Source organism: Hippoglossus hippoglossus, chromosome 14, assembly GCF_009819705.1.
Source record: "Hippoglossus hippoglossus isolate fHipHip1 chromosome 14, fHipHip1.pri, whole genome shotgun sequence".
NCBI lineage: Eukaryota > Metazoa > Chordata > Actinopteri > Pleuronectiformes > Pleuronectidae > Hippoglossus > Hippoglossus hippoglossus.
Window position 1 is genome coordinate 21,057,372 of NC_047164.1, and position 20,490 is coordinate 21,077,861.

General features: G+C 40.2%; 2 protein-coding genes across 2 annotated transcripts in view; both read left to right on the forward strand.

Annotated features, from left to right (window-relative positions):
• Positions 1-140, forward strand: part of slc37a4b (solute carrier family 37 member 4b) — a 22,517-nt gene extending 22,377 nt beyond the window's left edge. The window contains exon 10 of the transcript XR_004616032.1: positions 130-140. The gene's annotated coding sequence lies outside the window, so the exon portion shown is untranslated. The remainder of the gene's footprint in view (positions 1-129) is intronic.
• Positions 12-13,938, forward strand: igsf5a (immunoglobulin superfamily, member 5a). Its single transcript, XM_034606437.1, has 9 exons — positions 12-124; positions 1,218-1,296; positions 2,657-2,971; positions 8,724-9,014; positions 10,294-10,413; positions 10,768-10,792; positions 10,893-10,978; positions 11,131-11,195; positions 13,156-13,938. The coding sequence occupies exons 2-9, from the start codon at positions 1,230-1,232 to the stop codon at positions 13,261-13,263; spliced, it is 1,077 nt and encodes a 358-aa protein (XP_034462328.1). The 5' UTR covers positions 12-124; positions 1,218-1,229; the 3' UTR covers positions 13,264-13,938.
• The last annotated feature ends 6,552 nt before the right edge of the window (positions 13,939-20,490 follow it).

Below are 20,490 nucleotides of genomic sequence, written 5' to 3' on the forward strand. Positions count from 1 at the left end.
TCTGGCGGCCAGACCTGAACCTTGCTCCCTGTCACAGCCACAGGTGGAGTCACGTCGCTCACCTGCTGTTCCAGGAAATGAGGCTTTGATCCAGTCCACACAGCTCAGCTGCCGCTACCACACAGTGAGTTTGTTTAACTTAAGATGCTGAAGAATTATTTTTCATATGAATACAGAGGTTTCATCATCCAATTAGAGTTATATGTTTTGATATCAGCACTATTAAAGGATGGAAAGACTGGATAAGCGTTGTATGTACAGACGCTATGCACCACCCTGACAGTGGTGAGGAAGTAACAGTAAATTCAGTATGGTAATAGAAGGGATAAAAGTGAATAACGTAGCTTTTCTATTTTTTTGATTGATTTTGTATGAATGAGGGACTGAATGATAATTATAAAAAACATTAGATGTGTTAAACTCTTTTTGCTGGCATACAGAGGTATGAGATAAACTTGAAGATTTCAATGAACCCTTTCAATGTTACGAATATTTCTTAGATCTTAGTAATTAATTGTCATTGTTTATTGACTGGAAATGTACCACATCCCCTGACTTTACCTTATTCAAGTTGTATTATCATTGTATCAGGAGGTCATGCTTAAATTTCTGTCACACATGTAGTGTTTTTCGTTTATAACTGAGATTTTATTTGTTTTTATGTATTCATTTTTACCTGCATTGTTTTTACTTGTGAATTACTTAGTAACTATGTTTAGAAACATGCTATGTATATATTACGATATTAGTACAAATAAATAAAGACATAGATTTGACATAATTTCACCATATAGTTCAGTGCATTTGCATCAATCTTTGCAGTGAGATCTCTGCAACTACAGCAGATTAAAACCATATGCTTACCATTGAAAACTTCACAATTTACCTGCCACTTGCCAATAATAACCCCCCCGTTGCTCATGTCCTGGAATGAACGAAACCACCCTGAAAAGCCTGGGATGTATTTGGGCCCAACACACTTCGGCCGAGTGCTAAAGGCGACACAGTCATATTTAGCTAAGAGTCGACTCATTTGACAACAAAACATTATATTTTAAAATGTGCTCGGCCAAAACTATTGACAAAAACCTCAAACTAAAAGTTTTCATTTAGTCTCCCACTTTTCATTTAAATTCGATTTTTCTTTTTTTCACGACATTTTGGACGAAAGTAGATTTGTTGCATATTCTATCAGCCGTCTCTCTTGTCATCAACAGGACAACACAAGCATGACCTTCTCCTGGGAATCACAGCCCATGCTCCTCCACATCTGCTTATTCCTGTGCACCACTGGAGGTCAGAATTTATTCTTCAAATAACAGTCTGCCTGATAAGGTCAACAGCGAAGGAGAGTAATGTTTGTCCAGCAATGTATTCATTAGTTGTCCAAACATTTACTGAGCAGTTTCCTTTTTGCTGTTCATGTCAATTAAATCTTTGTATTTAATACTACATTTTTAAACGGATTAATTTAATGATCACAATTTTAAAAGCCCTGGGAGATGAATGGTGTGAGGATTAAATTAGGTTCCCTGTAGGGAAATGACGTGAAAGGAAAGGTAATTCAAGTACAAGAGGTTCTTGTTCCCACTTTTTTATCAGCTGATCTTTATCTGACACGTGAAATGATTTTGAAATGCAATATTTGTATTAAATCAAGTCTGACCTGTGAGGTTACGCTCTTCATCATCAGGACGAAAACTTGAATTCAAACTTTCTTTCCACCGCACTAGGTCAGACAGATTTCTTTTCTTTCATGATCATTACTAATCATTAGTCCTAGATGCTGTTTTGAAGAAAAAAAGAGCTGAACAAACCAAACTGTACAATCAGTTGTTCTAATCTAAATGTAAGCACTCCTTTCATTCCAGACTGTTTTCATTCTGCTCGCTCTCACTCAGAAACAACAATAGTGAGAAAATCACACACAATCTCTACCTCAGGTTTAAACAGTCGACATGTGAGGGATGGATGTTGTGTTTGAGTTTCAGTCTTGTCAAAAACCAACAAACCAAAACCAATGCCCTTTGTGATATTGACGTACCTTGAGCAAATGTCTCAAGTTATGTGTTTCCACAACGTGTTGGTCATACCCAGTGCCCTGACTCAAGAGCTTTACTCTCCAATTGCATTCCAGTGCATGATTTACTGATGTTATTGCTTCACATCAGCAGTGACACCAACACCTCAAATGGGCTGCCTATCACTCACTGACGAGAGGACAGAGCATAAAAATAGATTATGTTATAAAACTAACAAAAATAGAAAAATAACAGATTACAGCAGACATTTTGTTTGTTGTTAGCCTACATGTAATACTCACCAGCAAACCTTTATAATATTCATTATATAACGTTGGCATTTTTGCAAATAAAATGAATAGAAATTAATGAATAGAAAATCTAGGCCAGCTCAAAAAACAATAATTAAACAGAATCAGACATAACAACACAGCTGAAAACAGCTCAATGTTCAGTCAAGCAAAATGTGCATCAAGTCTCAACTGTTGCACATCTCAAGAGGAAAACAAAGATGCACTAAACAGGAAGTATGGAGGTGTGTGCTGTCATGACAAGAACCAAGGAATGAATCAGTCTGTTTCTTCTGTCAATACATCATGGCTGTCATGCTTTACATTTCATCTCTGTATGTTCAGTGGTGTCCCGACAGTTCCAGCTGCAGCCTCTGAACCCAGCAGTGCTGCAGGGCTCGAATGTGCAGTTCCGCGCCACCGTGGAGGGAAACTGGCAGATCATGACCTGGGACGTCGGAGGGTTGTTGGTCCTCACTGTCCCTGTAGACAGCAACGTGACCTCATCCTCACGACAGTTCTCTGCCGGATTCTGCTCTGTAGGTAACTCCAGCTGTGTGGAGTTCACCATCCACAATGTCAGCCGCAGGGACGCTGGGCCGGTCATCTGCACCGTGCAGGGGGACTATGGAGACAAGACTGCACAGCTTAACGTTCAAGGTGAGGGTCACAAACATATATCAGGCTGCACATATATGTTAGTGCCTGCAGGGGCGGATACACAGGCGGGGTCAGAGGGGCACTGGCCCCTGCTGAAATGTGATAGGCCTCTCAATTGTCCCTGTCCTGTCAGTGGTCTTCTTTAAAAAAAAAGGCTAGTCACTTACTAACAATAAATATGACTGTAGGAGCCGCATTTAAGTTTATTACTATATACTATGTATGTAATATACAATTTTTTTCTCGATTTGTGTTTGCAATTAGTAGCAAGTACACAGCCCCACAGTTGAGGAGGGCGCCCCTATAAGTTGGTGGGCATGGTGCATGGTGGGAGAGAGAAAGCGGGTGACAGCACATACCGTCTTTGACCTCAGCCTTTGAAAGTGTCAGCTGGCGAATCGATTTTGAGTTGTCAGCAGTCTGCTCTCACTTAGACATTGAATTATAAAAATATCTGACAGTTTGAGGAAGGTGTAGTTACTAGGATGCACTGTGGGGGGCAGCAGTGTGCTCTTTTCAACTGTGCAACCTGCAACCTCTTGGAAGAACATAATCACATTTGAAGCGATGTAACATCCAACATTCAGCCTGAGCTTTCTGGTGCTTTGGACATTGTTGTTGTAGAAGAATCAAAGTGCTCATGCTGTATTTGGCTCAGCGGGGAGGGAATAGTGATTAAAAAACACCAAAGAAGCTTCAACAATGAAATAAAATTCCAGAAGGAAAAAATTACAATGAATATGCACATAATACTCACACACATACACACATGTTTGCCTGTGCTAGATGGCCTGTGTGGGGCTCATTATCTCCCCATCACATTTATTGGAAAGCGGTGTCAGAGAAACTGGGGGCTTCCTTGGGTCGGAGGGGGGGGGATCTATAACATAATAGCTTTTTGTTCAGGGAGACAGAGAGCAACTATAATTGCTTTTGTAATGGGGGATGTCGATTTAGTTAGAAGTTAACGGCCAGTATCAGAGAACTGGAATTCAAAGACATATACAAGTAAACAAATCAAATAACATAAGGAAAAAATCTTTGATGCATCTTTTTCAATATTATAAAGGCAGCAAAGGGAATTATTAGTGGAAATAAAACCAAAGAAAGCAGAAGCTGGTCCACTACTTCTAGTTCCCAGTGTGTCCATGTTTTACATCCTGGACCAAAATCTTTCATCAGGAAAAAAAACAAAGAATCTTTAAACAAGAAAATGGAGGCATTAATATCTTGAGGCATCAGACCATAGATATAAATGTAAACGCGCTGTAGATAGTGTCATTAATATATGACTGCAGTGATGAATATTCCTTTGCAAACATTGGTTTATGAATTACACAAAAAATAAAAACTTTATTTAATTAAATCACTCTCAAGTTATTTGATTTATTCACACTAACCCAATATGATAGATAATAATAAAATGTGACCCTTTAAATGTAACATATGTAATAAAGTTAGATAGACATATAAAATGTAATTGAAATACATAATAAATAATTATTTTTTCGATTTGATGTCAGATATTCAGAAATGGACATATGTGGCTTGAGAGAAAACCTCTGACTCCAATGTTTTGATCAGTTACTTTTGATCAGTTTTGATCAGTTACTAAACAAAACATTTTATTTCTCCAGAGGGAATGTTTCCACACATCTGCTCTTCTCAGCCTTTCCATTCATCAGTAGATCAGCCTCAACCTCTGGATTAGCCAGAGGGGTGATAGTGAGCACACCCCCAATAAATAATTGTCTCTCTAAGGCAGTTTTATCAACCAGCCTCAAACCAGTGCACTTTCACAGCAGTATAAAGCAAATCCAGCAAAACACCACACATTCCCGCTTCCCAGCGTGATAGTAATCTGAAGGTGATCTCACTGTGAAACATCTGGGCCCTGCTCCCCGGCTGTGAATGGATATTGATCGTGTAGGCGCTGGGGCTCTATCTCATGCTGCTGATTAGGACCTCCATGATTACAGACATATTCTCCTTGCATGGAGCTAATGCTAATAAATCCAGCTAATAGACCTGCCAGCTGAGCACATTGATTGCTTTTCTGCAAGACTAGTGTTAATGAGGGACACTGACAGTTCAATAGCAAAGAGAGTTTAACAGCAAACTACAGACAGGCTCATGTCATATTAAAGTCTCGTGTTAACTGTAAGATTGTTCCACTGGTTCCCCTGATGCCAAGGTGATCCCTTCATAGCCACACTAACAATACAATGAACGGCATTATCCAACGTGAGAAGACATCAGTGATCTTATTGTTCAACCTATAGAAAATCATTAGCCATGCAGCAGCAGCAGCCATGTGTTAATCTGCTGCACAGTTAGGTGGAGTTTTTATATGTTTTCCCATGTGATTGGGTATTGTGTTATTTCAGGCAGGGCACAGAGGTCACACTTATATAAACTGACTGTCATCAGCTGCTTTATTCATGCTTCACCATTACTGCCCCATTCATCAGCCGTGTGCCTTTATCCAGCCACAGTCATGCAGGTGCACACAGTGACCTGTATAACCTCATTTCTCACTGGATATACTGAGCTCAAACCTTCATGCCAACACATATCATTTGCCACCGCAGCTCCTTCCATACAATCTTTAACTTATGCACTGTTTATGCGAGTTTAAAAGGGGATTCGTTGTTTTAGAAGAATCCACTGCTCTAATATTTCTCACCAGTAATTCATGAATGTACTATGTTTATTTGAATATCAACAAACGGCATGTTCAAATCAGTTTGAACAATGTCTCTACAAAAGGTGCATGGCTAGCTAGAATGGAACTATGCAGACTGGATGTTCACAACTTGTACTCCACATGTAGCATGACAATATAGGCTACATAGTTTGATTATCCCCTGTTGTCCATCTTATCACACAAACAGAGACCAGACCCTGTCAAACACATCATACCCAGCAGTGACAGTAGCTACTGTTACGGCCACAAACAGAAAATGAAAACCTGGCTCAACTTTGTGGCCACAACATTAAATAAGAATGCCTACTGAGTACTTTGTTTTAACAAAAAGACGACGTTTATTTACAAAAATTGGAAACAATAATCTACCAAAACTATGGGAGTCTGGAGGTCTGGCCAAAAATAACAAAAGATGAGGAGGTCTGGGCCAGTCACAGGGACCGTAGGACCCAGAGCTTCTTCCCCTAAACTAATACACCCAGAGGTCAGCCTAAACTAGAAATAGAGCCCGAAAACTGGACTACCAGACCTCCAGCCTCAAACAGAAAGAAACCCAAAGAACCATCATCATAATCGTCATCAAGCTGCTGCTGCTGCTGCTGCTGCTGCTGCTGCTGGGAGAGAGAGCGAGCCTCTTCTGTCCTCCCTTAAATACCACACAATCAGCTGATCTGTCATACCTGAGGAGAGGAGAGCAGAGCAAAGAGTAAAGGGGGAGGGAAGGTTGGAGCGCGTAACACTACATTACCAGTAACCATAAAACCTAAAACTAGTCTGAACACAACGGGCCCGAGCACACGCATTTTGAAGCCTGTTGCGGTTAGTGGAGAGAGCGATCAATGACCAAGCGCACGTCTCCGCGTTGCATGCGTTTTGTGCACTGTGGCAAGGACAAACGCTTCACTTCCTGCGTCCGTCATGCGATGTCGATCCTTGCCTGCTAGTTGCTCATTACGGTCCACGCTATCAATTGCACATCACCCTGTGAAAATTTTATGTAAATCGAATGATAGTTGTAAAAAAAAGCTTACTTCCTGTTGCCAGACTAATAGATCTGTTCAAGTAGGGGCTCTGATGTAGCATGAGCAATTTTGTGTCAATTGGACAATGTTACAACAACATAATTATCACACTGATCAGTAGTATCAGTGTAACTAAAAGTAACTAAAAAGTAACTAAAAGTACGAAAGTAACTAAAAAGTAACTAAAAGTACAAAAGTAACTAAAAGTACAAAAGTAACTAAAAAGTAACTAAAAGTACAAAAGTAACTAAAAGTACAAAAGTAACTAAAAAGTACAAAAGTAACTAAAAAGTAACTAAAAGTACGAAAGTAACTAAAAAGTAACTAAAAGTACAAAAGTAACTAAAAGTACAAAAGTAACTAAAAAGTAACTAAAAGTACAAAAGTAACTAAAAAGTAACTAAAAGTACGAAAGTAACGAAAAGTAACGAAAAGTAACAAAGTAACCAAAAGTAACGAAAAGTAACAAAGTAATGAAAAGTAACGAAAAGTAACAAAGTAACTAAAAGTAACGAAAAGTTACAAAGTAACGACAAGTAAGAAAAGTAACTAACAGTAACGAAAAGTTACAAAGTAACGAAAAGTAACGAAAAGTAACAAAGTAACCAAAAGTAACGAAAAGTTACGTAAAGTAACGTAACGTAGGTGGTGCTATGACCCTGAACTAATATTAATATATGGATGTGTTCAGGTCAGGATTGTGATCATAGGTCAGTAGTTCGGAGCCGGTTGGATAATGCAGAGTGGATTTACAAAGTACTTCCTGTTTCATGGCGAATCAGTAGGTTGGCGCTATGACACTGAGGAAATATTGACACATAGAGCTGTTCAGGCTTGGTCTCTGATCATGAGACATCAGTTTGGCGGTGATAGGACAATGCACACTGGACTTATGACAACATCGTCTCCTTTGGCGAAGGATGAACCTTCGCCGCACCTCAATGTTTACACGGTTTGAGGAAATGTCACAATTCTGACCATGGTCCAATGACTTGACTGAGCTCTTTTGAGCTGTATATTGGAAAGCAGCCAGGAGCAGTTCATCAAAGTAAAAACATGTAACTTCCTGTAGCCACCAGGGGGCGCTGTGTTTTTAAGTCATGATTTCTGTGTAGATGTCATCAGGCCGGGACTTTTGTCTTACATGTCTAGTTTGGACTCGATTCGACCAAATATGTCCGAGATACAGAACCTCGTGTTTTGATGGCGTGTAATCAAACTTTGACGCCATGCCACGGTCACATCGTGTGATGAAAAATCAATCTTTGAGTTAGTTTTTATCTCCATCTTGTTTAAATGACACTCATCTCAATATGAAGTTGATCTGATGAAAGCCCTGGGACAAGTACATCAAAGTAAAAATGTGGAAAATGGCCAATATGGCCACTAAAGTCAAAATGGCGGGCTTCCTGTTGCTTTTTTCCCATTGCACCTCTGACCTTTTTTGTTTGTCTTGTCATGATACACCTGGGCTACGATTTTTGTGAAGATCGGTGAAAGCTAACTGAGGGGCTTTTCCTTAGATGGCGCTGTTGAGCCATTTTTCCACGCCCATTTCAAATTACTCCAGAATACAATTACTTTTTGGGGTTTTGAATTCCCTGCAAACTTTGGTAACAATTTGAGCATGTCTAGGCCCTGAAAAAGCCCCAAAAGGGAAATACAAAAAATACAATAGGGCCTCCCACCGGAGGTGCTCGGGCCCTAATAACATCTTAAACTAAGTCATAACATTAATGCATCAACACAATAATACTAAAACAGCTATATTTTAACTAGAACATTTAATAGTACCATGTGCCTTTGCGTGTGGGTGGCTGTGGCTCAGGAGGTAGAGCAGGTCGTCCACTAGTGTCAACGGTTTGATCTCAGTCTTCCCAATTCTGCTTGCTGAAGTGTCCTTGGGCAAGATACTGAGCAGGAACCCAATGGGGGCACTCCCTCAGACCACTGGGTCAGATGCTTAAAAAAAGCACTGATTCTCTGAACTAACCTCTTCATTGTCCCGGTCTCTGTCTCTCAGAGAGTGGCACAGTCAACATCCTGGGAGGGAACGTGACCGTGGACCAGGACCAGCAGGTGGAGTTCCAGTGTGTTACTACAGCTTGGTTCCCCATACCCACAGTAAGCTGGACCCAAGACAGTCACGCTATAAACAGCACCCTGTACAACACCAGCAGCATGGCGGATGGGGACTACTTTAACTCCACCAGTGTCCTCAAGTTCCAGGCAGTCAAAAACACCACGGTGGAGTGTTGGGCAACTGTGTCAGCACTAACAAACCCACAGTCCAGCTCCGTCTCCTTGGTGGTTGGTAAGAAAGTCAACTTGTCAGCCTCCTCCTACACTTTCTGCCTCTGTGCTACATTCAATGTTTGGAAAAAGTGAGCTAAATGTATTGTGATTTCATTCTTTGGTTCCCTGTGTTGGTAATATCAAAAACAGCACAAATTCATATAATACCTCCCACTACAATGGAAATCCAGCTTACCACTACACTACACATTCTCAAATCTACATCAAAATCCACAGTTGTGATTATAATGACTTCCTTGGGGAATGCTGCTAAATCAACATCATGGACAGGCTCCATGCTGCAAAACACCGAAAATATTGAAATAAAGTCACATCAATAACAGTTATAAGTGTGTATGACACTGGAGACCATTATGTAGTCCAAGGCCTAACTTGTAACCATCGTGCCAGAGAACACTTTTTACTACACCCATGAGATACTTTTTAGTTTTTTAGTAAGTTGATTAAGTTGATTACTAAATTGATTGATTAATAAGACGATTAATTTTGTCCAGTTGTGACATGGTGTTGTTGTGTTGTGGTTGTAGTCTCACAGCAAAAAGGTTCCCAGTTCAAGTCCTAGTTTGGCTGGGGTCTTACTTCAAGTTTTCTTGTTCACTCCGTGTCTTTGTGGGTTTACTCCCGTCACTCCGGCTGCCTCACACAGTCCAAAGACACATCATAGGTGTAAATGGTTGTGTGTCTCTGTATGTTGGTGATATGGTGGCGGCCTCGCCAGGGTGTATCCCACCTCTAGCTATGGCTGGGATCCTCAATGGATAAGCACTATAGATAATGGATGGATGGATTGTCTCGAAGTGGCCACAACAAACACCCATCAGAGATCCAGGTCATGGTATCTTAGACTTGAACAACTTCTGAAGCTTGAGTTGATATTCCAGATAGGAAGTAAGTGCTGCAGCAACAATGTTTAAGAGACATGTTTAGTTTATTGTAATGGGAGGTGTTATGGTGGGTCGGAGACACTCCTGTATTAACCCCATCATTCAGTTGTGTGACTGAAACCTCAGACTGGTTCAGTATGTGAGAGTGTGTGACATTAAACTGTCAGTAACATTTTCTGTTCAGGCAGTGATGGTGCAATGATCCACTTCCAGAAAACATACAAGAAAATAGAGAAAATGGAAATCGACATGCATCACAGGCATTAATGTGGACATTTAAATTGGTTCTTTGTGTCTTGTATTTTAATGTGACAGTTTGTTTTGACAATAATGAATACGTTTTTATCTCTTTGAGTGTTCGATTCTGAATTCCGGCCTTTCCTCTTGCTACAGTTCCCAAACCTACTGACTGGACTGTGCTGATAGCTGTGGTCGTGTCTTTTGGAGGTGCCGCTTTGCTGGTTTTACTCATCCTCGGAATCATCTTCTGCTACAAATGCAGAAAAGAAAAACGTGAGGCCGTCAATTCTAACACAAATCACACCACACACTATTTTTAAAATCAGATATGTCGTGGTACTAATTTGTTTGCGGGTAGCAAGTGCTGGAAAATATGAATGAGAATGGGGTCGCTAACAAACATATATTCTTACATACGTGGCAAAAATGCAAAAGAGTTGATGTTACTGATTCTTGATCAAACACGATACTGTAAATCAAAGTGAAACAGTGGGAAGACAGATTAAGAGCAGACTGAGTCACACTTGTTCTATAATCATTACAGTGTTTTTTGAGATGAACAGTTGTGTACGTCTTGTTTACATGTAAATATTTGTACATTCATTTGGTATCTCACGATCCCTCCAGAATCCAACTACCAAGATGAAATAAGGTGAGAACAAGAGAACATTTTGTAAATACTCCACCTCAACAGCTTTGGTGTGTTTCTACAACCAGTCGAATACTGTGTTGTGATTTATGTGTGTTTGTAGCAGGAGGGTGAGGACACAGAGCCAGATCAGTACTGTCAGTGCAGCTGGTCAAGCGAATGCAGGATTTGAGCCAGATGGTCAAACAAGTAAGAGCGACGGGTGAAATTACACTAACACATACACAAGTTCTAGATGAAAATCTGTACATTTCAATTCAAATTTAAAAGTTGAAAGGTGCACTCTATCACATGTTGCTGCTGTTACCAAGCCAGGTCCAAACTCTCGTCTCTGTCCACAGGTGTCGCTCCCAGTGAACTCACTGACAGTGGCTTTTACCAGGCAAATGGCCCCATTGCTCACGAGGTAGGTTGTGGGGTGCTTTTGTAATACACAATGACAATACACAATACAAAGTAGAAAATGATTGCATGCAGCAGTGTACAAAGAATAAATAAGTTCCTGTGGTAGAGACACAGCATCATTTGGAGGAAACAAAGCAAAGATCTGTCACAACTGTCTTCTTCTGTTCCCCTTTGGCTCAGGGCCTGTAGACAATTACTTACCAACGGTAACAAACGGTTACTAACGGTAACAAACGGTTACTAGCGGTTACTAACGGTTACTAACGGTAGAACAATTTTTACAGATTAAAAGGTAAAGTCAAAGGAATGTGGCATACTGTGGGGGGGGGATTTGGATTTTATAAAGATAACTTTTATTTGTATTCCCTTCACACAGTTACGGAATTGAATAATTTTGATATTCTCACTTTAGTTAAATGACGATATAACAGTAGTGACTAAGTGTTTACAGCCAGGTCAGCAGCTCTGTGAGGCTGTAATTAAGACAAAGCAGTGCTTTGAGCTAAATGCTAAATTCAACATGCTAACATGCAGACAATGATAGTGCTAACATGCTTAGATATAGTAGTGGTAAAGTGTTTTTTATGTTCACCAGCTTAGTTCTATGTATATTATATAAGCATTCTAATTCTACTGCAAATTTCATGTTATCCAATAAATAACTGTAATCAAATGGCACCAACTTCATGGTGCCAATTTGAGAAATAACCCTATGATCATCACAGTCACTAAAGTTCTACCTCTGATGACCATAAATGTCCGTACAAAATGTTTATGGCATTCCATCAAATTGTTGTCACGACAGTGGTCTCGGGTAGTAAGCCAACGAAAGACTGTATATAAATATGTACGACATAATGGCTCCCCAAAAGTGAAGCCAAATTGTCTTGATCGTCCCCTGGTGGCTGGCTACAGTATAGGTTGTAAAACACCTCCCCAAGCCAGAGGACATTAAGGGCCAAACTAAAAAGTACATGTCAAATAAATTGTAAATTTGGTTTTAGTTACCTATTTAATGCTGTAAAAACAGGGTGAAACATGATTGACAGCTGAGACTGACTCGCTATTAGTTGGGCGCGTGCATCGGCAGGACCTCGATTCCCTGTGGCTCCATCCCACAATCGTTACTGCACTTACTCTGGGTCCAAATGACGCCATCGGTGCAAGATGGCAGCATTGGATATTTCATTTCTAGATAGTGGGAGGAAGCGGAGACACGTCGTCCATCTTTATATTCAGTCTACTGCCCAACATGACAGACACTGCCATCCATAGTCCCCTAATTCACATGGCTATACAATCTCTACATAGTTATTTTAAACTGGCCCTTTTTTAAAAGACAAAAAGGTTGGGCAGCACGCCTCCAAATCATGTAACTGTATGCCAGTTCTTTACCATGCACTATGAAGGAGAACACTCCCTCACTTTGCACCCACACTGCCATCCACCACACACAAAGACGCCTCTCAGTTGGTGTAGTGTTCACCTTTGGAAAACGTTATCACAGCTCAGAGGTCATGCTGGATTGTGCCAGTAGAAAGCCTGAGAGATTATTTATATCGACCCCTTTTCATTGCTCCTGAAAATGAAATAAACTAAGTATCAGCCACGTGAATTGATCATGTTTAACTACGAAGCTGCTAATCATTTAATGTGTCATTTACACAGCATGAATAATTCAATGCTGATCATTGTTGATCATTCAACTCATTTAAGTACTGTGATGAACGAGGTAGCTCTGTACAAACATGTATTTAATTATGTACAGTAGTAACATATTTCATGTGTTATAAACACTGTTTGTGTGTGTGTGTGTGTGTGTGTGTGTGTGTGTGTGTGTGTGTGTGTGTGTGTGTGGGGGGGGGGGGTAATGTAAGTGTGCACTGTTTTAGCAGCACCCATATTGAGAGGCAAATCGGATGCATTATTGATGTGACATTTGTTTTGCCTTTGATTTGTAGATGCCTGACATCGTCAACAGTGACCAGACAGGAAATGGCTACAACAGTGCCCAGCACACTTTGGACGGAACAGGCTTTAGGAAACACAGACATGTCACCATTGTGTAAGGACAGACAGAAAACCACAAAGAACTTGAACAGCAGCCTGAAGCCAAACTGGGCTGTAAAGGTTGAAAAAAGGTGGACGAAGGCCCAGAGCAAAGACTGATGGAATAACATGGAGTAGATGGAGTCACAAGTTGAGGCTGATATTGCAAAACTACTGGGTATTATTTCTGTACTCAAGTTAAGTTGCAGTAGCAGCATCATGACAGATTAGCACTGACAAACATGACAAACAACTACAGCAGCCTTCTGATGCTCCAGCATAAAATGGTTAGTTTGTTCTCACAGCGGACGAACAGGACTGGGGCCATACTTCTTTTAGCCCTGTTAATCTAGTTCACGCTAAACCATATCTTTACATGGAGTTAAATTATTCAAAAGAGACCATGTTAGACTTCCTTTGTCCTCCTACATCTCTAAATGTCTTATAATGTAATACACTTAATTGCCTATTCTGTGACCGGCAGCTTATTTTTCCAATGTGATAAAATAATTATATATAAAACGTTGTTAACTTGTAATGTTTGAAACAGTCCCTATGAGGAATTACACATTTATGAACTGTATAATTTGGTATAAAAAAGCATTTTAATTTATATTTTATAATTGAGCCATATGTCTGCATACACTTGTATGAATATGTAAATAGAGGCCATTAAAGTTTAACTTTAATTTGTATTCCTCTTTTAGCAGATTCGTGTCATTGGTATATCATGTATGGTATTTTCTTGTCATCATGCTGCATTGGACACAGTAGTGAAGTCTACAAGAAAAACAGAGTAAGGTAGGGCCTAAATATCATGATAAAGATCATGCATGTTCTCTCTAATGTTATAGTTTCCCCATTCTCTGTGGAAACAGGAATGGATGGATGAATGGGTGACATATTTTACTGTGAAGAGCATAAAACTGAGATAGATTTTTTTTTTTTTTTTCGTCCTGTTCGGACCTCTGCTCCCCTTACGACCTTTTACGGCCCCTTTGAGATGAACTAGATATTGAATGTTTCCATCAAATCCAGTGAGATGAGTTGTTCACAGATTGATTCACAACTCAAACTTTATTTTTCAGACCTCTCTAATCTCTGTCCAAGTCTCTGGAGACAGAGAGTTTGAACTTTCTGAGACCAAGATATTGAAACAAACACACGTTCGACCTGATGGTGGCACTATTGAGCTAGTTCAATCATTGTATTTTTAATGGAAGTTCAGACTCAGATGTTTAACTTTTCAGATTTTCCTTCCATGATGTTTTTTTTTTCTGAATTACTGAAGTGTTTTAGTGTGGAAGAAGCTCAGAGAACCTCCATGTGAACCAGGGAGAGGGGATTGGCCCAGCTGAGAGCAGTTGGCCAATGAACTCTCCTTGAATTCAAAAGGCAGCAGGGGAGCTGCTAGAGAGAGAGAGATACAGAGACACACAAGAGGTGGAACACAGAAAGAGACACATGAGTGAAGCTCGTGAAGCAGAGACTGAACTGATTTAATAAAGTATGGCGCTGTGGGCCCAGGAACCGATGGACCCCACTGTGGCAATAGACGATGCCACCGGGGTCTCAACAAAACAGCCAGAGACAAACCAGTTGCTTTTCAGCATACTTTATTAAATCACGTGAACAAACATAAACTCAAAAAAACTTAACAAACTTGCCAGCTATTTCAGCTCAGCTTGGTTCAGTTCAGTCTCTGCCTCATGCGTTCACTCATGTGCGTCTCTTTCTGTGTGCCATCCCCTCTCCCTGGTTCACCTGGAGTTTCTCTGAGCTTCCTCCACATTTAGTCGATCAATATATTTACTATGGAAATACATGCAGTTCTCGAATGTACCTAACTGAGGTTCAGCGTGAGGGTTGGCTTGGTTTTCAATTCTGCTCAGTCAGCTGAATTCAGAAGACCTTTTCCTGGCTCGTAAACAAACTAAGCTGAACATTCGGGCTAAGATGCACCAGCAGGGCACCAGCTCACCCGGGCTGAGCTTTAGGATCAGATACAAACCAGTGATGGCATCACTCAGCATGGATCAATTAGCTGATAACATAATGTTTACTGTGCTGGGGCAGAGTTCATCATTATCTTTCTTTGCACATTAGTGGTTTAATTTAGTTTGTGATTGGATTGAATGTGATTTTTTTCCAATAGGCTCTGCACATCTGAGATGAGGTTCCGAGGGTCGGCCTCTCGGTTATAAGTTTGTGAATGATTCCTTCAGCCTTGAGGCTCATGTTTGACCAATCAGCAGATTCACAAGTTCCCTGGGTTCCTGGAAAGACCCATCCCACTAACTGCTGTTGAGTTCAACACACTGTTACTTGATAGGGGACAGTAACATGTCTTATATGGGCTTAATAGTGTTGATGTGTGTACTTTTACAGTAAATAAACAAATCTCCTACTCAACAATTAACATTAACAACAACCAACATGAAGGAGGCGGGATTTATGACCTGGACCCAATCACCTGGTGGCGATCAAGACACTGGCTTAATTTGTGGGAGCTGTCCTTTCATCCATTATTTAAAGACATCTATGATCTGAGCAGTGAGATCATACATCTGCGGAAAGCAGCGACAGACAGACCTGATTCATTTAGAGACTACCTGCACTACTCAAAGCAATGAGTTTGTAATACAATTCTAATGTTGTTACTATTTGCATTGCTGGCACTTTGGTACACAACACATTAAAAAGCCGAGAAAACAGGAGAAGGTGAAGGTTTTAGGCAGATGTGGAAAAAGATAATATGACCATGTACACCTGGTTGTGTTGGCAGAGACAAACAATAACCAACAACCAATTGCTATTTGCTTAACCCTTGCCTTTCCCGAATCTTTAAATGAAATTTAAAAACAGCAGGGAAACATAGTGTTGTTGGAAATGGTCTGTTTTAGTTTTAATGTAACAGGGAGCTGGGTGTAAATAGCCCCCACTAAGCTACTGTGTGACTATTCTCTCCCGGGTGCAGACCTTCACAGTCAGACTCAGAGTGTAAAGGCTAATCTCTTGCATGGAGGATGTACGTGCCGGTGTAAACTTGATTTGTATCAAACTCACTAAAACAGAAAGTATTTTTTGCCAGTCCTACAAATGGGACAGTGGATACAAACTCCAGTCTCTGGTGGGACAGTGGTGAGCATTCATCACCCACCATTTACCCAACGATGACCACAGCTTACACCACTGAGGGTAAAGCCCTGTAGCTACAGTGTGTAACCTTAAAATAGCCCCAACGGACATTACACCCTTGGGCTTTTAAATTGCAGCCTCAGCTTTTCTGCTGCACCTGGAAGCAGCACTGATGAGAGTGCTGGTTACTGAATCAAACAGTAAAGCTGTGGGATGCAAAACCGAAACAGTGACCGGAAAAACCCCATGAAGCTTTGAAGAGCTGAGGACAACAGCAGATTAGAGAGGTAATGTGACCCATTTCAACTACTAGTTACTTACTGGGCCCTGTTGTTGACATATCAGATTAAAGAGTACAGCATGATCTATCTTTGCTAAGTACAACAATGGACTTCAATACGTACCATGAAACATACACTAGTGTGTTGAGAACTATACCTAAAAAGGCAGAAACAATATTTAAGAATTTTTTATTTGACATTTTAGTTTGGTCCATGATTCCAGCCGCTAACATGGAGGAGGCAGGGTGTGTGACCTACTCTGTTCTGCAGCCCGCCAGTTGGTGGCAATTTGACTTCACTTTCATGTCGTCATGTCATCCATACAGTCTATGGTTTTTAACAGAAAAAGTGCATATTAAGAACAATCCTGAACATATATTAGTGATAACATACATGATTAATGTGTATGCAGTTCATCTTTTCAAGATTATTTAGGGCATGATTTGTTTTATACAAGGGATATTCTCCATCTTGTCCTTTGTTCTAAAATAAAATAACTTCTGTAAAAAAACTTCATATTAACAATTAAATTAAGTCATGCGTATCTAGAGGAAAAACGATCTACACATGATATCAGTGCATAGGTCACAGTATAAAAGTTAATTTAAGGAGCTAATTTAAGGAGAGTGAGACACAAAGTGGAGTGGAAGAGGAGAAAGTTTCAGAAGATGAGGATAATGTCTCCTCTCCTTGCTTGGCGGCTCCTTGTAGTGCATCCTCTGAGTCAAGCTCATTGTCAGATTCCCTTTGATGCAGTCGACAGCTGTGTCAGCCTGACATGCTGAGGATGTTTGTCCTGTGTCTTAACAGGGAGTGAGGTTCCTGCTGTAAGAACCCTTCAGGTCTGGGAAACCAAACACTAAATCTGATTACCTGCTCTGTTTATGTATCCACATAGGAAATCACATCAGTGTCAGTAACGTTGTCCTGCATTTAGCTTCTCTTATATGGGATAAACGGCATAAATATTTTCAAGAAGATCCTCTCTGTCCTACATTTTATTTTCTCTATATGACATGATACTGTTACATGTTACGCCTGTTTATGTAACGGCTGCATTTTGTAGCATTGTAATTAGATCATGTTTGTGGCAGAGGAACAGTGCTCTCCTGGCTCTCATAAATACTGTACAGATAATTACTTAAGCAGCAGGCTGGCAGCAGGCTGGCAGTGGCTGAATGAGTTAATGAATAGAACCAGTAAAATGAATAAATAGAGCTGTGGTAATTGCTATCGATAAGCCATATATATAATGTGGCTTGTCTAGCCATGCAGGCTTTCAGGGCCCTTCCCTAAGCTGATTTACCATTACATAAGGAATGCCTTGCAAATGAATTTCCCAAAGCAGACCTTGGTCATCAAATGGGCCCTGCAGGGAGCTGGGATGGCACAGCTGCCTCCTGCTGGCAAGACACAGGCCTGCAAAACATAATGGAAAGTAAATGGCTCCAAGTTGAAAAGACAGGCTTCAATAGTGTAATACCGGCTACAGCTGATGCTTTTTCTGTAAACAAAGGCAACAATGTCACCTTCAAAATCAGGTTTGTTTTCTGAGTGAATTCTTTCTATTCTTCCTCCTTCATGCAGGTTAGATTTTGAATCTAGATTTTAAAATTGTTAAAGCTATATTTCAGTGTGTCAATTTCTATTTTGAACTATTATAGATTTTATTTTATGCTCTTCTCTCATAAATGGCAGTGTGATGCACTGATTTGCAGGGAACGTTATTGTGCAACACATAAAGGTTGGTTAGATTAAAGTTGCCATGGAGATGATTCAAGTGTCTTAAGCTGCACGAGGATTTATCAAAGGGAGCAAATTTGCAGTGCTGCATTTACAATAGTCATGTATCACTGCATAATGTACTGTAAAACGTTATCCTTATTATTATTACTATCATTAATATTATTATCATTATCATTATTATTAGTGTATATGTGTCAGCAGTTCTGTTTTTTATTTTTATTATTTTTAGATAGAATTTACAACATCATGGTGCAAGTTTATGCTGACTCATCTCATTAGAGAGGCAAACACAACTGATTTAGATGTTACCTCGTGTATTACGGTGCACTGAGCAAGTCAATATTTGTCCTCTTTTTTTTAAAAAGACAATGCTTCAGAAGACTAACACTAAAAATAGCAGGTCTAGAGGTAGCAGATATTATGCTATAAATGCCTCAGTAATATTATAAGTCAGACTGAAGCAGCATGACTGTTGGACTGAGGGAGAGAGGGTGCACTTGGCATGTATCTAGTAATGGATAACCCTCCAACTAATCTTGCAGAGAGCGAACACAGCGGTGCTCCTCACTCTGTCAGATTGTCAATATGTCTTCAGGACACGGGGGCAGAGCAAGTTTGGAAAAGATTTGCAGGTTTGATCCCTGCAAAAGCCAATATGTTCCCCAAGTGCTGAGCAGTGGTTGTAATCTCACTCACTTATATGCACACTCTGTAAATACCTGTGTATGAAAATACAATCCAATGTGGTAGACACATGAATTCCCATAATGCCTGCTACCAGATTCCAGAGAAGAGCCAGTACTAAAAACTATGTGTTGACATTTACTATAGAAGATGACGGAGCCCTTGGATTTACAGTTGTTACTTTGATGATGAATGGGTTAAATATAGACTTTAAAAAGAAGATGTTATGGCATGCTAGAGCAGGACATACACAGATGTGAAATAAAAATAGTATTCCAGTCTGAGCTAGGTGGAGGGTCTGGTATTGTGCATGCTGTCACACTGACATTGCTTCATGGGGAAACTCACAACTGAGCCATTGTTTATAAAACGGACCTGTGCTAGGACAAGTCCAAATGTCACCTCTTTTGAAGTCGAGCATGATCTTTGTTTTAAATACTAAAGATTTTGGTTATTCAAGAAGACTTAAAGTCTACCTCAGGTCCTCTAGCACCCCCTGGCTCGCATTATTACATATTTCACCTATGATTCTTTTCCTAAAGTAAATATACAGTGTAGATTGTATTCTAAAGGGAACATGTCAACAGAAAAAAATTAATTGAATTATTTGAATCTGTCCCAAAACCTTAAAAACCTATAGTCAGTGATTTTGTGTCCACATGGTGGCAGTGTACATGAGCAGTGAGCAAAATATGGACACATTGACTGCAGTGGAGTTGGGGCAGCTGAGCAGCAGAGATGAGATGAGGCAGATACAGAGTGGTGGTGATGACAGTGCCTGCCATCAAACACCATCTCAGGTGAACCCATGAGAGAGAAGTGTCTGTGGTGGGTTCAGACGTTTGTAATAACAGCAGGAAAGAGAGGATTGAACTACAGAACAGTGGCGGTTAAGACTAGTCAACTGACAAAAAGTACTTTGGATGAAACTGGGTTAAAATGCTGCAAGCTACATCATTGTTATGCGCTCACACTGATCCCTATTTGACCATTTATCCCTATTTAATTTAACAAATTACAGAGGTTTTCTTGGTGTAGTGGATGGTGATTTGTCTTAGACTAAACTACAGGAAGATGCTACATGGTTTCAGAGACTGACTAAAGAAATGCCTGATAACAGATTGTTTGCACATAGCACATAATTAATGGAGCACATGGTTAGTGGAGCACATGGTTAGTGGTGAACATGGTTAGTTGAGCACATGTTCCTGGACATGCATGATGTCATGACTTTGGCTTACTGTTTGGTGTCGAAGGTAAATATTGCTTGGTGGGTTTTTACAGCTTTGAAACAAATGTTCTGCAGGGAAGCTGGAGACTCGGGGGATAGTTTTCTCTCTGTCTGTCGCTGTGGGGGATATCTTTGACATATTAGCCACATATAGTCTTTTAATCCAT

Coding starts and splice junctions, on each gene's coding strand:
- igsf5a (XM_034606437.1), top strand. CDS start 1,230: ATGACCTTCTCCTGGGAATCACAGCCCATGCTCCTCCACATCTGCTTA. Junction 10,793..10,892: donor AACTACCAAGATGAAATAAG/GTGAGAACAAGA, acceptor GTGTGTTTGTAG/CAGGAGGGTGAGGACACAGA. Junction 10,979..11,130: donor TGAGCCAGATGGTCAAACAA/GTAAGAGCGACG, acceptor CTCTGTCCACAG/GTGTCGCTCCCAGTGAACTC.